This window comes from Myotis yumanensis, unplaced genomic scaffold, assembly GCF_028538775.1.
Source record: "Myotis yumanensis isolate MYYU_CA2020_CCGP unplaced genomic scaffold, mMyoYum1.0.hap1 SCAF_13, whole genome shotgun sequence".
NCBI lineage: Eukaryota > Metazoa > Chordata > Mammalia > Chiroptera > Vespertilionidae > Myotis > Myotis yumanensis.
In genome coordinates, this window is record NW_027223764.1 from 230542 (window position 1) to 244413 (window position 13872).

General features: G+C 56.8%; 1 protein-coding gene across 3 annotated transcripts in view; it reads left to right on the plus strand.

Moving 5' to 3' along the window:
• Positions 1 to 13671, plus strand: part of PLPP4 (phospholipid phosphatase 4) — a 33846-nt gene extending 20175 nt beyond the window's left edge. The window contains exons 4-7 of one of the 3 annotated variants that reach the window (XM_070433255.1): positions 357 to 420; positions 2280 to 2404; positions 11105 to 11275; positions 13290 to 13671. In XM_070433255.1, coding sequence (XP_070289356.1) covers positions 357 to 420; positions 2280 to 2404; positions 11105 to 11275; positions 13290 to 13489 — 560 coding nt within the window. In that variant the 3' untranslated portion in view covers positions 13490 to 13671. The remainder of the gene's footprint in view (positions 1 to 356; positions 421 to 2279; positions 2405 to 11104; positions 11276 to 13289) is intronic. The other 2 variants (XM_070433257.1, XM_070433258.1) reach the window with 2 other exon arrangements.
• Positions 13672 to 13872: the final 201 nt, after the last annotated feature.

Consider the following 13872-nt stretch of genomic DNA (forward strand, 5'->3'; position numbering starts at 1 on the left):
TCTCATGAGAACTGACTGAGAAGGTTGCAGAAGGAAATGAGAAGTTCATGTTTCTCGCTTCCAGCAAAAGAAACTGCCGGAGCAGCCTTACATCTGCCCGTGGCAGACGGCTCCTCTGCGATGCTGAGCATTCAGTCAAGGAGGAGATCGATCTCCGGCTCAGGACTCGGAGTTTTATGAGTTGCTCTCCAAAGTCCTGTCCTAATTACATTTTACTCGCCATCTAAACATCCTGTTTTTAAAGCTGTTGGCTCGTCTTCCTACGGCCATAGATGAAATAGTGTTTTGTGATGTGGGTGATGACTTTGACTTGAGACCAGCCGGTGACTTTTCTGTCTGTTGGTTTTGTCCTGTAGCCGTGTCCTTGGCTCTCGCTCTGAACGGCGTCTGCACAAACACCATTAAGCTCATCGTGGGCAGGTGAGTCCCCCAAAGAAACGGCTGGTGACAGGCACCCAAGGCCACCTGTGCAGGCACCGTGACCACGGGGAGGACGCAGCACGAGGCAGACGCCGGCTCTGCTGGTTCCCTCGGACGCTGTCCTGGGTTGTGTCCTCAGCACAGTCTTTCCTCCCCTTCGAATTCCGAGCCCCTGTCTCGGGAAGCGGGAGGTCAGTAGTAAAGAGGGATCCACCGACTCCACTTTGGGGTTCCCAGTCCATCCTGTGCTCCACCCACTCCCGGCCGCTCCTCGGTTTTGCCTCCAGAATCCGTGAGGTCACCCTCTGTTGTTCCCTCGGGATAAGAACGGTGGATCGGCATCGGAGACGCTCTGACCCTCCTGGGAAGGATTTCTGTTCTCCGTGTTGTGCCTTCTCCCCGCCCGCCTGGGAGGGCCGGTCTCTAGAGAACAGTCAAAAGGCCTGAATTCGAGACCTGCCTGGGCCCTGACCAGCTGTTGGCCTCAGGCAGGTTGTCTCCCCTCCCAGCACCTCGGCCTTTACTGACCACCTACCTGGGCAGGTGCGGGCCGGGCTCCGAGAGGGCAGGGAAGGAACACCCATCGGGCAGGCGGTCCATGACCTGGGCTGCTGCGCCCACGAGCAGCCCCTGCTTAGAGCTGCCAGGGGCCCTGCTGAACTGCTGGTTCTCAGGCCTGGGCTGCTCGGAGGGTGTGGTTCAGACCTCTGAGAGATGACTGATATTGATTATAGGCTGTTATTGATGATTACGGGGGCCTACCTCCTAGAGCTGGGAGTGCCCGTGAGCCACTGTGTATGAACGGTGCCCCGATGTGTGCGGAAACGGGGCCCTGTGTTTGCAGCCGTGCCCGCGGTGGCATTACTGGGTTGACTCGATGAGAGGTGGTTGGCCATCGGCCATCGCACACCTGGGAGAAAACCCTCACTGGAACGAGGCAGAAAGGCAGGGTGAGGTGTGTGGGTGCAGGAGCCCATGGGGGGCGGGGTTCGGAGCTGGCTGTGTGTGACCCAGAGGGGTGTTCCCTCTCGAAGCCTGCGTTCTGCACCTGTAAAGGAAGGTGCCCAGGGGCTGCCGCGGGTTGTCACGGGTCCTGGGACAGGCACAGGTGCACGCTCAGCACCATCTGGTCCCAGGCTGAGCTGAGCCGAGGCTGCGGCAGGAGGCCCGGGCCCTCCCACCACACTGCGTGGCGTGTACTCGCTCGTGGACCGAGACCTTCGGGGTCCTCTCGGGGGTCGCAGAGACCTGCTGTCTGCGAGGGGCAGCCGGCCACTCAAGAGTCCCAGTGAAGGGACAGGAGCTGCCCTGGGACCTGGATCCTGACGTAGCCTCAATGCAGGGCCTGGGCGGGTGGGGCGCTGACCTCACCAGCACTGAGGGAGGTTCCTCCTGAACCCTATTCCCCTCAGGCCTCACCTTGTAGGTAGTGGCCACTCCTTGACAGACGTGGAAACAGGCTCAGGAGGCACTTGGCCTTCCCAAGGTCAGGACACTCGTAGGCGGCAGAGCAGGAGTCCAGCTGGGCGTCTCTCTGACCCGAGGCCTAAGCTCTACCGTGTCTGTCGTGTGTGGGACCCAGGGCGGGGCTGGGGTGTGGCTGGGGGGCTGGGGTGTGGCCAGGGGGGCTGGGGTGTGGCGGGAGGAGCTGGGGTGTGGTGGGAGGAGCTGGGGTGTGGCTCGTGGGGCTGGGGTGTGGCTGGTGGGGCTGGGGTGTGGTGGGAGGAGCTGGGGTGTGGTGGGAGGAGCTGGGGTATGGCTGGTGGGGCTGGGGTGTGGCCGGAGGAGCTGGCGGGGTCAGCTCGGGCTCGTTGTGACGGCAGCGTTTATATGGAATGTGTCCGTGGTGTCTTTTGTAGACCGCGCCCCGATTTCTTTCACCGCTGCTTTCCAGATGGGGTGATGAACGCGGAGATGCACTGCACAGGGGACCCCGAGCTAGTGTCCGAGGGCCGCAAGAGCTTCCCCAGCATCCACTCCTCCTGTAAGTGCCCGCGGGACACGGGTTCCCCCACGGTTCCCGGTCGCCCTGCGGGGTCAGCCGGCGGGGACAGTGAGGGCCGGGAGTGTTGGGCTTGGTTCACTGTCCTCACTGTGGGGGGCGTCGGCTCACAAATAGGACCTTCCGCTGGAGGGACAAGGGGTGGACGAGGCTCCAGCATTTAGAAACGTTGGTGCTGCTGCTGCGAGCCCGACAGGGGTAACACGTGACCCTTCACCCGTGTCCGTGGGACTCAGGCGCTGGACCGTGCTCACTGGGCCACCGCTTTGTAGCTCAGGATTCTCTCGAGTTTATTCCCTCGGAGACGGTACTGTGTGTGTGTGTGTGTGTGTGGTCTGTACCACTATGTAGCACACATATGTACACATGTATACCTCCACACAATATGTGATCTATTGTAGATGTTCCACTGGGACCAGCCTTAACGCCAAGACTAAATAGTGTGAATGAGGTGCAGGGAGGTGTGCTGGAGAGAGGGGTGCAGGGAGGTGTGGTGGAGAGAGGGGTGCAGGGAGGTGTGGTGGAGAGAGGGGTGCAGGGAGGTGAGGTGGAGAGAGGGGTGCAGGGAGGTGCGGTGGAGAGAGGGGTGCAGGGAGGTGCGTTGGAGAGAGGGGTGCAGGGAGGTGCGTTGGAGAGAGGGGTGCAGGGAGGTGCGGTGGAGAGAGGGGTGCAGGGAGGTGCGTTGGAGAGAGGGGTGCAGGGAGGTGCGGTGGAGAGAGGGGTGCAGGGAGGTGCGGTGGAGAGAGGGGTGCAGGGAGGTGCGGTGGAGAGAGGGGTGCAGGGAGGTGCGGTGGAGAGAGGGGTGCAGGGAGGTGCGGTGGAGAGAGGGGTGCAGGGAGGTGCGGTGGAGAGAGGGGTGCAGGGAGGTGTGGTGGAGAGGGGTGCAGGGAGGTGTGGTGGAGAGAGGAGTGCAGGGAGGTGTGTTGGAGAGAACGGGACTTGGAAGGGTGGCAGTGCCCGGCCCTGCCTGGCATCAGCTCTGTGACAACCTCCCTGTGGTAAGTGGGGAGATGACGCCTGTTCCTGTGGGTGAGGGTTGGGATAAGCCAGTGGTCGGCAAACGGCGGCTCGGCAAGCGGCGGCACCCACAAAATACCACGTGTGGGTACGCACGTACAGTGCGATTGAAACTTCGTGGCCCATGCGCAGAAGTTGGTATTTTGTGGAAGAGCCACACTCAAGGGGCCAAAGAGCCGCATGTGGCTCGCGAGCCGCGGTTTGCCAACCACGGGGATATGCGATGCTGACCCCAGCGTTCCTGCAGCGCCCGCCTTCTAAGCGTTTGGTGCACTGTCTTATTTGCTCCCCTTGTATGTCAGGTACTTGGTGTAGCCCTTTAGATGGATGTCGTTATCTGTGTTGCTGTTTATCGCCAGAGCCGAGGTTCCGGGCTGTCCTGCGCGTTCGCTTTGTCATATTCACTGAAGGGCTTCATGCTGGACGCGGTGCAGGCACTGGGGACACAACGGTAAACAAGATGCATTGCGCCCGGCCGCGTGGCCCAGTGGCTGAGCGTTGACCCATGGGCAGCATTGTGTGGGTTCCTTATGGCTGTTTCAGGCCTTTGGCTTTTAGCTCAGACTTCCAGTTTGGGCCCAAAGATCGTCCAGGATATTACGTGTATTCTAAAAGTGGAAGCTCACATCACCATGTCCTCTGTAACAGACATCTTTTGGGATATGGGTAGATTCATGGATTGATAAATGGGTGAAAGGGAGGAGAGAAATCAATCCATCAATCAATTGATCGATCAATCATGAGCCAACAGTGTTTCACAAAACCCTCCTCTGGAAAGTGTCCACGCCCTGAGTGGGTGCCCGACCTCAGCTGGCACAGCCGTAGGAACACACGGCCTTTCTTGGTGCTTTCTCTGACCCGTATGTGGTGTGCACATCCTCAGAAAGATGTGTGCTTCCTTTCCCTTTTGCATAAAACTCAGAAACATCCCTGACTAATGGCCATCGGGGTCTCCAGCCGCCGTCTCCCTCCCGGCTCGCTCCTCACGCCTCGGAGGGCCTGGGGCTGCCTCTCCTGTCTGCTGGCTGCTTGGGAAATGCAGAGTCACTTTAGTGGTAGCTGGACCCAGCTTCGTTAGGAGGCGAAGTCGGCCGGAGGACACGATACCGCTCTCTCCCCAGCCAAGTCGGGGGTGTGGGTGGCAGGGCTGGGCCACCTTGGGGAGTAAGGAGGACCAACAGGACCCACTGCCCCGGACCTGCCCCAGCTGAGTGAGGGACGTCCCAGTTCCCAGCAGCCAGGTCCCAGTTCCCAGCAGCCAGGTCCCAGGGACACTCAGCATCTGCGGCACCAACACCTCATAGCTCCCGCTGCTCCCCGGCTTGTTCTTGCCTGTAGACGCGGAGGTGGAGGTGGAGGTGGGGGGGTGCCAGGGCTCTGTGGTGGTGAGCCGGGCCTGCGGGTCCCTGGAACGTACCCCGTTTTCTCACTCTGCCCCGGGGAGGGGGCGTCGAGGCAGTGCAGCGCGAAGACCGCTGGACGGAGGCTTGGCTGTCCTTCAGCTTCGCGTGTAAATCCTTCCCGGGATGACACTTGGACCCAGGCGACCTTCCGACGCCCAGGTGCACATGTGCCGCCTTCCTCTTCCGTCCTCTTGCGTGGAGGCCCCCGACGCCTCGAGGCTCCTCCGTGGCTCCGGCCTTGAGACCGGGCTGAGGGTCCCTCAGAGCAGCCGAGCAGCTTCTTGAACAATTCACCGGGAACTCTAGTCTGGGGATCCCCAGCCAGGCTGGAGCGAGTTGGGTTTTCTCTCCGTGTGAGTCCGGGTTCTCCTGAGAAGCAGAACCAATGGTGTAGCTATAATGAGATTCACTGTGAGGAATTTTAATAAATAATTCACGTAATTATGGAGGCTGAGATGTCCCACGATCTGCCGTGAACAGACGGGGGGAGGGGGAGCAGGAGAGCTGGGGGTAAGTTCCAGTTTGGGTTCAAGGCCCAAGAACCAGGTGCTGATGGCGAGGGTCCCAGTCCAGGGGCACGAGGCCGAGTTCCAGCTCACACTCGCCAGCAGGAGACGCAGTTTCTCCCTTCCTCCACCTCATTTCAGAGAGGAAGGGAGAGGGAGAGAGAGAAACGTCAGTGATGAGAGAGAACCATTGATCGGCTGCCCCCTGCATGCCCCACACTGGGGATCGAGCCCACAACCCGGGCATGTGCCCTGACCGGGAATCGAACCCTGACCTCCTGGTTCATAGGTCGATGCTCAACCACTGAGCCACGCCGGCCGGGCCATAGGCCCAGCACTTAACCAGGGTCAGGACACTGGTTTCCGAGAGCTCCTGGTTGCGCCTGCTCTCCTCCAAGGCCTGCAGCGCTGTTTCCTGCCGGGACGCTCTCTCTAATGCCCTGTGACTCCCGCTCCTTCCACCTCCTGACTTTACACACCGCCATTCCTCCCGGTCCCCTCCAGCTTCTCTACTCTGAGAGTCTGTTCCCTTCCTGACATTCCCCACGGTTTGTAATCACTTCTGTTTCTACTTCCGCTGAAGCCAAGAACCAAGCCTGTCTCCTTGTTCAGCTGAGTGTCATACCTGGCCAGCTCTGTAGCAGGAAGTGAATACATGTTTGTCGAAAGAACACCTTTACGGTAGAATCCTTAACCTCCTAGCCCCGTGGAGATGTGGATGGTCGCTGTTTTCGAGAAAGTGTGTGTCTTGTGACGTTCGCCTATTTTTCTAGATCCTGGCAGGTCAGGTTCTTCGTCTTGGACAAAACCTTGCATTGAGTTAGGGAATAAAGTCATCTTCCTCTAGACCAGGGCTTCTCAACCTGTGGGTCGCGACCACTTTGGGGGTCGAACGACCCTTTCACAGGGGTCGCCTAAGACCATCAGAAAATACATAGATAATTACATATTGTTTTTGTGATTAATCACTATGCTTTAGTTATGTTCAGTTTGTAACAATGAAATTGTGGGTCAGCACAACATGAGGAACCATATTAAAGGGTCGCGGCATGAGGAAGGTTGAGAACCACTGCTCTAGACTCAGGCCCTTGGCTGCCTTGACTCGATGGCCTTTCACGGAATCCCAGCTTCTTGCTCTAACGAGTGAAACACTGAAGCCGAGATCAGGGCGATGCATCCCCCCCTTCCCAGGGAAGTCGGACTCTGACTGGGTTGCAGGGTGTTCACACTTTCCATCGCGTTCCGGCGTCGTTGTTGGCATCGAGGATTCGCCCCCCCTTCTGGGGCTCCCCACGTGCCCACCGTGCTCATTCCCAGGAGAGCTCCTGGCTGGCAGGCCAGTGGGCGTCGGGACTGAACCGACGAGTGGCTGCTGCGGCGGCTGCTTTTTCTTCAAAACAAACACACAGAATTGACTGAAACCATGACCTGCTGTCCCCTGAGCCTCATTCCCCACGTGGAGGGTTTGCTCAGTGATTGGAAGGCTGTCAGCTCCCCCGGCTGCCGAGTCTGCCCGAGGGGTGGGAGCCAAGGAGCTGGCGCAGGGACAGCCTGTGAAACGCAGTGCAGGGAGCGGGGCCCCTGGCTCTCTCCTGCTGCTCATGGAGGCAGAGCAGGCAGAGTGCCCTTGAATGGAGTGGGGTGCAGGCGCCCCTGAATGGAAGGGGGGTGCAGGCGCCCCTGAATGGAAGGGGGGTGCAGGCGCCCCTGAATGGAGGGGGGTGCAGGCGCCCCTGAATGGAGGGGGGTGCAGGCATCAGGCTGCAGGAGGAGAGAGCCGGTGGCCCCCGCTCCCTGCACTCACTCCATCGGCTCCCGCCTGGCAGCCACCGGCTCAGGCAGACTCGGAAGCCAGCGGAGCTCAATGTGAGGGGGCCAGACATGGGGTTCTCGACACCCAGGTACTGTTACCTGCTCTCTTCAGTTACGACGCACAGGGAAGTGGAAGGTCAATATACAGTGAAGAGTAGGTCGCCTCTGACATCAACCAGAGCCTCCTCCAGCCCCGGACGGAGCGTCTGCGATGTTCTGGGGAAGCACCCGGTCGTCCACAAGCTCGTCTTAATCCTCAGGAAGACACTCTGAGTAGATATTCCCATTGATCCCATGTTGCCGGTGAGACCACAGGTCAGGGATCTGCCTGACGCCACACGAGTGTGAGTGGGGAACCAGTCCTCCGCTGCAGGACACTTTGGTTGCTCCATGTCTTGGCCACCGTGAATAATGTTGCCATGAACACGGGGGCTGGGGGGGATTTCTATTGAGGCTTCATCGCGGAGGCTGATTAATCTTCACTTTGTTCCCAGCCCCTCCCCGGCTCTGGAGAATGGGGGATTGGGCTGAAAGTCCAAGCTTCTCATCACCTGGTCTTCCAGTGACCGTCCTCCATTCAGGACCCACCCAGGCACCCACCCACAGTCGCCTCATTTGGATAAAAGCTGTGCCCAGTGCTCGTATCACTTAGGTTTTAGGAGCTCTCTGCCAGGAACCGAGGGCAGAGACCAATAGATAGTTGTTATCTTACACCTTCCCTCCTGTGTGGGCTCAAGTCCCCAGTCAAGGCGGCCTGGGGTCTGATCAGAAGGGTTGTTTTTTCCTAACAAACCAAAGTGCAGGTGGCACAACATCTCACAAAAGGCAGGTGCCTTAGAGGCCATCTCCTCAGATGGTGGCTGGGCAGTGGCGGTCATTACCATTTCGAGGACTCCTGAGGTCCCTGCACCCCAGGAGAGGGTACACAAAGGGCTGCTGTCTTCGTAGTTGTTTCTCGAACGTGTGCGTTGCGATTCAAATCTTGCCATCACTTTTATGTTCTACTAAGGCCTTCGGAAGTAAAATGCAATTATTTTTCATAAAAATGTTATCTTTATGTAATCCTGCTCAGGCTCTCAGCAGCTCCCCTAATGGTGATATGGAGCAGGGTAATCCCTCCCTTCTGAAGTCTTGTTCTTATATTTATGTTTCTGATCATTGTGGCACATCATCAAGACGGGGAACGAAAAGGTTGTCCTGGGGATTGAAACTGCTTTCCATCTTGGTGACCGTTTGTAACTCTCTCCAGGGTAAGGAGTAGCATCTAATAAGAATTTTTCATTGAGTAGTGCAGGGTGAAGGGAGGGGCAGAGTGGCTTCTGTCATTTCAAAGTCCTAATCCTCCCAGGCAAGCCCTTGCCCACTCCCAGGACCACAGGGTGGACCAAAGGGCGGCCACCTTCTCCCCCCAAAGCCCGTTCTCCCCTGTTCCTCATGCTTCCTCAGCGCCTTGTGCATTGTGCCCAGGTGGGATTTTTTTTTCCCCGGAACAAAGTCCTCTTTGAAGATGCAAACTGGTGCCACAGAAGGAGTTTATTGTCTAATTTTTTTCTGTTTGCATTTCCTGCCTCTGATATTTGCTTTCAGGCTAATTACCAGCATTTTAGTTCCTTTTCCCCTTTGCTCATTCTCAAACAAGATGCACCATCATTTCTATTCTGAGATGGAAATCTCACCTGGCTCAGGTAGCTTAAGCATCGCCCTGCCTTTCTGCCTCCAGGACGGTGGCCTGTTGCAGGGATACCTAACAGAGCCGGTCATGTGTGTGTTCATTCAGCTCCATGGATTGGTGACTTCCCTTGTCTTCCCTCTTTATTAACTCAATTCTGATGGCCACGCGCCTACAGGGGTATAAAAAGCAAATGGGCAGTTAGCAGTCCTGTGACTGCATTCGGCCAAGGAATCCTATGATTTTTTTCTTTTCTGTTTAGAAATAATTCACAGTTGTTGGTGGTTTTTTAAAAATACGTTTTTATTGATTTTTAGTGAGAGGAGAAGGGAGAGAGATAGATAGAAGCAGCAATGAGAGAGAGAGAAACATCATCGATCAGCTGCTCTATGCATGCCCCCTGTAGGGACGGACCCACAACCGGGCATGTGCTCAGGCTGTGAATCGAACCAGCAACCTCTTGGTTCATGGTAGATGCTCAACCACTGAGTCACACCAGCCGGGCAATTCATTTTTTTTAAGGGCAGCATTAACCTTCAGTAAATACTAGTAATTTGACTATCTGAGCCTCTATTTCTCATCCATAAAATGGACCTATTAAATTACATCAGGACCCAAATCATTTCCCCTAAATTATCTAGTTGAATTAATTGATATTTTTTTAGGTTGTTGAATTATTGCCATCAATAATTGCAATGAACTCTTGTCTTTAAAAGACATTGTAAAGGAATTGTTGGTGTGAGATTCAGAAGATTTCAAGGATTTTGAGAATTCTCTTCAACCCAGCAAAGACAGGCTTTGTTTCCTACATCAGAGCACAAGTATCTCATGGCCGAGCGTTTAGAGAAGCAAGATTTTTTTTGGAAAAGTTACTGTGCGTACTGAGTCTACTCTGCAGTTTTCATCAAGATTTTTCCTTGAAACTTGAACTCTGGCTGGGTTGCTACATCGGATGTTAATGAACCTTGTTTGTTTCATGAGGAAGAAATCACTGCCTTGCCCAGTTGCTCCGTTGAATGGTTTCACCTGTAGATGCACCGTGCACCCACCTTCTCAGATTTGTAACCGTCTTCTTTCACCCTCTTGTTGAAAGTGAAATCCCTTAATATCCTAGAATACGAGTGAGCAGAGCTTGTCATAAAAAAGGAAAACAGAACAAGCATGTTAGCTGGGCTAAACTATGGATTGAGAAATTAAAACTATAATTGAGAAACTGACCATATTAAGGGATTTGGGGCCACGGGGCATGAAAACAGGTTCCGAAAGTGAAATTTGTTTCTGAAGAATCTTGGAGAAAAGCAGGCCTGGCCTCCTGGCTGTCTGTCCCTCTCATCTCATCGAGAGCTTCGGGCGTTCTGCGGGTGGGATGGGGAAGTATCTCTGTGATTCATCTCAGGAGCCTTCAAGTTTGTTTATTTTACCAGCTGGGATCGTTCTGCATCTGCTGAGAGCCCCCAGGGCCTCAGAATGATGAGATCTTGAGAACCTGGCTCTGGAATTCTCTCTAAGCAAGCATTGCAGTTACATAACTCAGGAGCACAGATTGCACGGGAGCCCTTGCAAAGGCTTCTCTGTCAGGATGGAACTTTCCAGACCTGAGGCTGTGCACAGCAGTGGTTACTGCAGTCAGCAATGTGAGGAGCTTGGTCAATAGGTCCCAAGCACTGTGCTGGCAATTTACAATTGCTCATAGACTAACCCCCAGGGTTACTCTGTGAATGGTGTGCTAACACCATTGCACAGATAAGGAAACTGAGGCCTTGAGGGGGAGCTCACAGTTGTAAATGGCAGAGCTGAGTACCACACCTGCTTGGTGTGTCTCAGGAACCCATGCTCCTCAACAGGACGGATGGATGATGGATGGATGATGGATGGGTGTGTACGTGGATGGATGGATGATGGATGGTTGGATGGATAATGGATGGATGCATGCATGGATGGATGGATGAATGGATAATGGATGGACGAATGGATGCATGCATGCATGCGTGCATGGATGAATGGATGATGGATGGATGGATGGGTGGGTGGATGGATGGTTAGATGGATGGATGAATGGATAGATAAAATAGAATAGATTTGGTCACATGCAAGCCTGGGAGGGCATTCTCATGGTTGAGAGCTTCATACCAGCCTGGTTCTAGCAGAGCACAGGTTGCCTAGATGGCGCCAGTGCCAGCCTGGGGGAGAGCATGATGGCAGACAGGTGCCTGGGTGCTCTGCATCCCTTCCACTCACCACCTGCCAGGTAACCCCTGCTGTTTCTCTTCGGCAGTTGCCTTTTCAGGCCTGGGCTTCACCACGTTCTACCTGGCCGGCAAGCTGCACTGCTTCACAGAGAGCGGGCGGGGGAAGAGCTGGCGGCTGTGCGCCGCGATCCTGCCCCTATACTGCGCCATGATGATCGCGCTGTCCCGCATGTGCGACTACAAGCACCACTGGCAAGGTGAGCCCTCCCCTCCTCCTCCTCTGCCCAGGTGCTGCTCCTCCTCCCGCTCTTTCTGTTCCTGCAGCCCAGGCCTGTGGGACGCCCTTCTCACCTCTTCCAGGGTTTGTGCCAGTGGTGGTGAGGCAGCAGGAAGGGCCGGAGAAACCCCAGCCGCACAGCCCTCAGCTCTGTCTTTCCCTCGTCACTCGTTAGGAAGCAGCAGTGCCAGGGCGTGGGGAGCTGTGTTCATCCCACTCTCACCTATTAGGGAACCAAGGAGGCTCAGGTTTGCAGCTGGAGAAGGGACCAGCCCGGAGCCTGGGGCTGCCGCGGAGGTGGGGGGGAGGGGAGGGCGGCAGCCAGCGGCCTGACAGAGACAGATGAGTTGTTGCTTTTCTGTGGTGACTGAGCTGCCCAGCGACCGTGGGCGGGGCCATCCATCATGACGAGAACTCGTGTGTAGCCCACGGGCATCAGCAAAGCCGGAGGCGGCTCCTTGTAGACGTCCGTTAACATGAATATGATGAGAGTTTTATGACTCCATTTCTATTTCGATTTGAGTAGCTGTGCCCGGTGTGGGAGTTCCTCTTGCGAAGTTCCTCTGGCTTTTCGATTACAGGTTCAGTCCCGTAAACAGCCATCGTCTTCCAGGCCTTGCTCGGGGTCTCATGCCGCTCCCCAGTCCATGGGCAGCGGACGGCTCGTCCAGGGGATCCTCCCCTCCGCTCCCCGTGGTTTTCCCTGGTTTCTCTTCTTGGTTCTGTGTCCTAAACATTTCCAGAATCAACGTCCCCTTCCCCGTCCAGTGCAAACCTCCGTTGCTTGTTGCCTGGATCATTGCGATGCCTCCCTACCAGGCACTGAGTGGTGGGTGTGGGGTCTAAAGAGATGCACAGACAGTAGCCCAGAAGCCAGTGGGGCCCCGGCTCGAGCTGAGGGTTCACCTGAGCCCGGAAGGGAATGGGAGACCTGCTCGGGCCCACACTGGGAGCCTGGCCGACTTACATCCTGTGGGATCACAGACACCGCCCCTCGGGGGCCAGATGGGCCTGCCTTCCGTCTCTCAAGTTGGCTAAGCCTCTCCTTCTGGCTGGAAGCCTGCGCGGGCCTCCCTGCCTCCATTTCTCACGTCCCCTGGTGGCGTCTGCTCGCCCTGCAGGGCCGGCCTGCTGGTGGCCACCCCAGTGGTGACCTCACAGACTGCACTTGTCCCTCGTGGCAGGTGTCACATAAGAGCATCAAACACCTGCATGGAGGCTCAGAGGAATGTGAGGCCCAGCGTCAGCCTGCTGTGTGGACGGCAGAAGGGCAAGCAGAGCATTAGGGACTGCTCAGCCCTGGTTAGTAGCCACCGAGGTAGGAGGGGAGGGTGAGACTCTGAGAGAGAACAGTGACCCTGCAGCCCCTCCCTCCCCCGGCGCCTGGGGCTGTAGGGGAGGAAGGAATTTCCCTCTGCCCTTCTAGGTTCCTTCTGCGGGTCTAGTGATTAAACCAGCGTGAGGTAGATTCACATGAGAAAATGACCACGTTTAATTACATACGTACAGGAGACCCACATACATGAGAGAGTTAGAGACCCCACACACATGGAGATTCAGAGCCAGGAAGGTAAGACGAGGTGTGCGTGACATTCTGAGCTAAGGATGAGGTAAGGTATTGACCCTCAGAGAGGAAGGGAGAGGGATAGAGAGAGGCATCGATCGCTGCCCCCTGCACGCCCCACGCTGGGGATCGAGCCCACGACCTGGGCATGTGCCCTGACCGGGAATCGAACCCTGACCTCCTGGTTCATGGGTCAATGCTCAACCCCTGAGCCACGCCGGCCGGGCTCCAGGACACATTCTGAAGGGATGTTTAAGGTCTAGGACAGTTTGCAGAGCCTCCAGGTTATTCCTCCGGCGCAGTTTCTCTCCCTGGAGGCTGTCGGGCCCGGCCAGCAAGCGGCTCCTGGAACACGTGCCCCCGGGAGACACACGGCCCACGTGAAGGACTCGCAATCGTAACCCTCCTGCATGTGCTCTCTCCTGCCTAGACTCGTTCGTGGGCGGCGTCATCGGCCTCCTGTTCGCCTACATCTGCTACCGGCAGCACTACCCGCCTCTGGCCAACACGGCTTGTCACACACCCTACGTCAGCCTCCGGGTGCCGGCCTCGCTGAAGAAGGAGGAGGTGCCGGCGGCTGACAGCGCACCCAGCCTGCCCCCGGAGGGCGCCACCGAGGGCCCCGTGTGACCAGGGCTCAGGAGGTGGACGTGAGCTGGCACCTTTCTCACTGACGTCGTCACACGCGAGGTTCCTGCCGTGTTCCCATCCGTGTTCCTCAGTCCTCCTGCCTCCGTGTCGCCGTCGTCTCCCGCCACTTCAGATGTCGACCTTCCACTTTCTTGGATTCGCAGAGGAAGGACATGGGACCACCCGGGAGGGGGACGGGGACGGGGACGAGGCTGGGGTGGGGGGTGCAGCGCAGTCAGTTCTGCTGCCGGAAGGTTCGCTGTCGCGGCCACTCCCTGTGTTTTCGTGGTTGTGAAACATAATAAACCTCCCACGTGGAAGACAGGAGGCGGGGTCATGGCAGGTGCGCGGGTTTCACAGGCGAGGGGGGCGGGGGGCGTGGT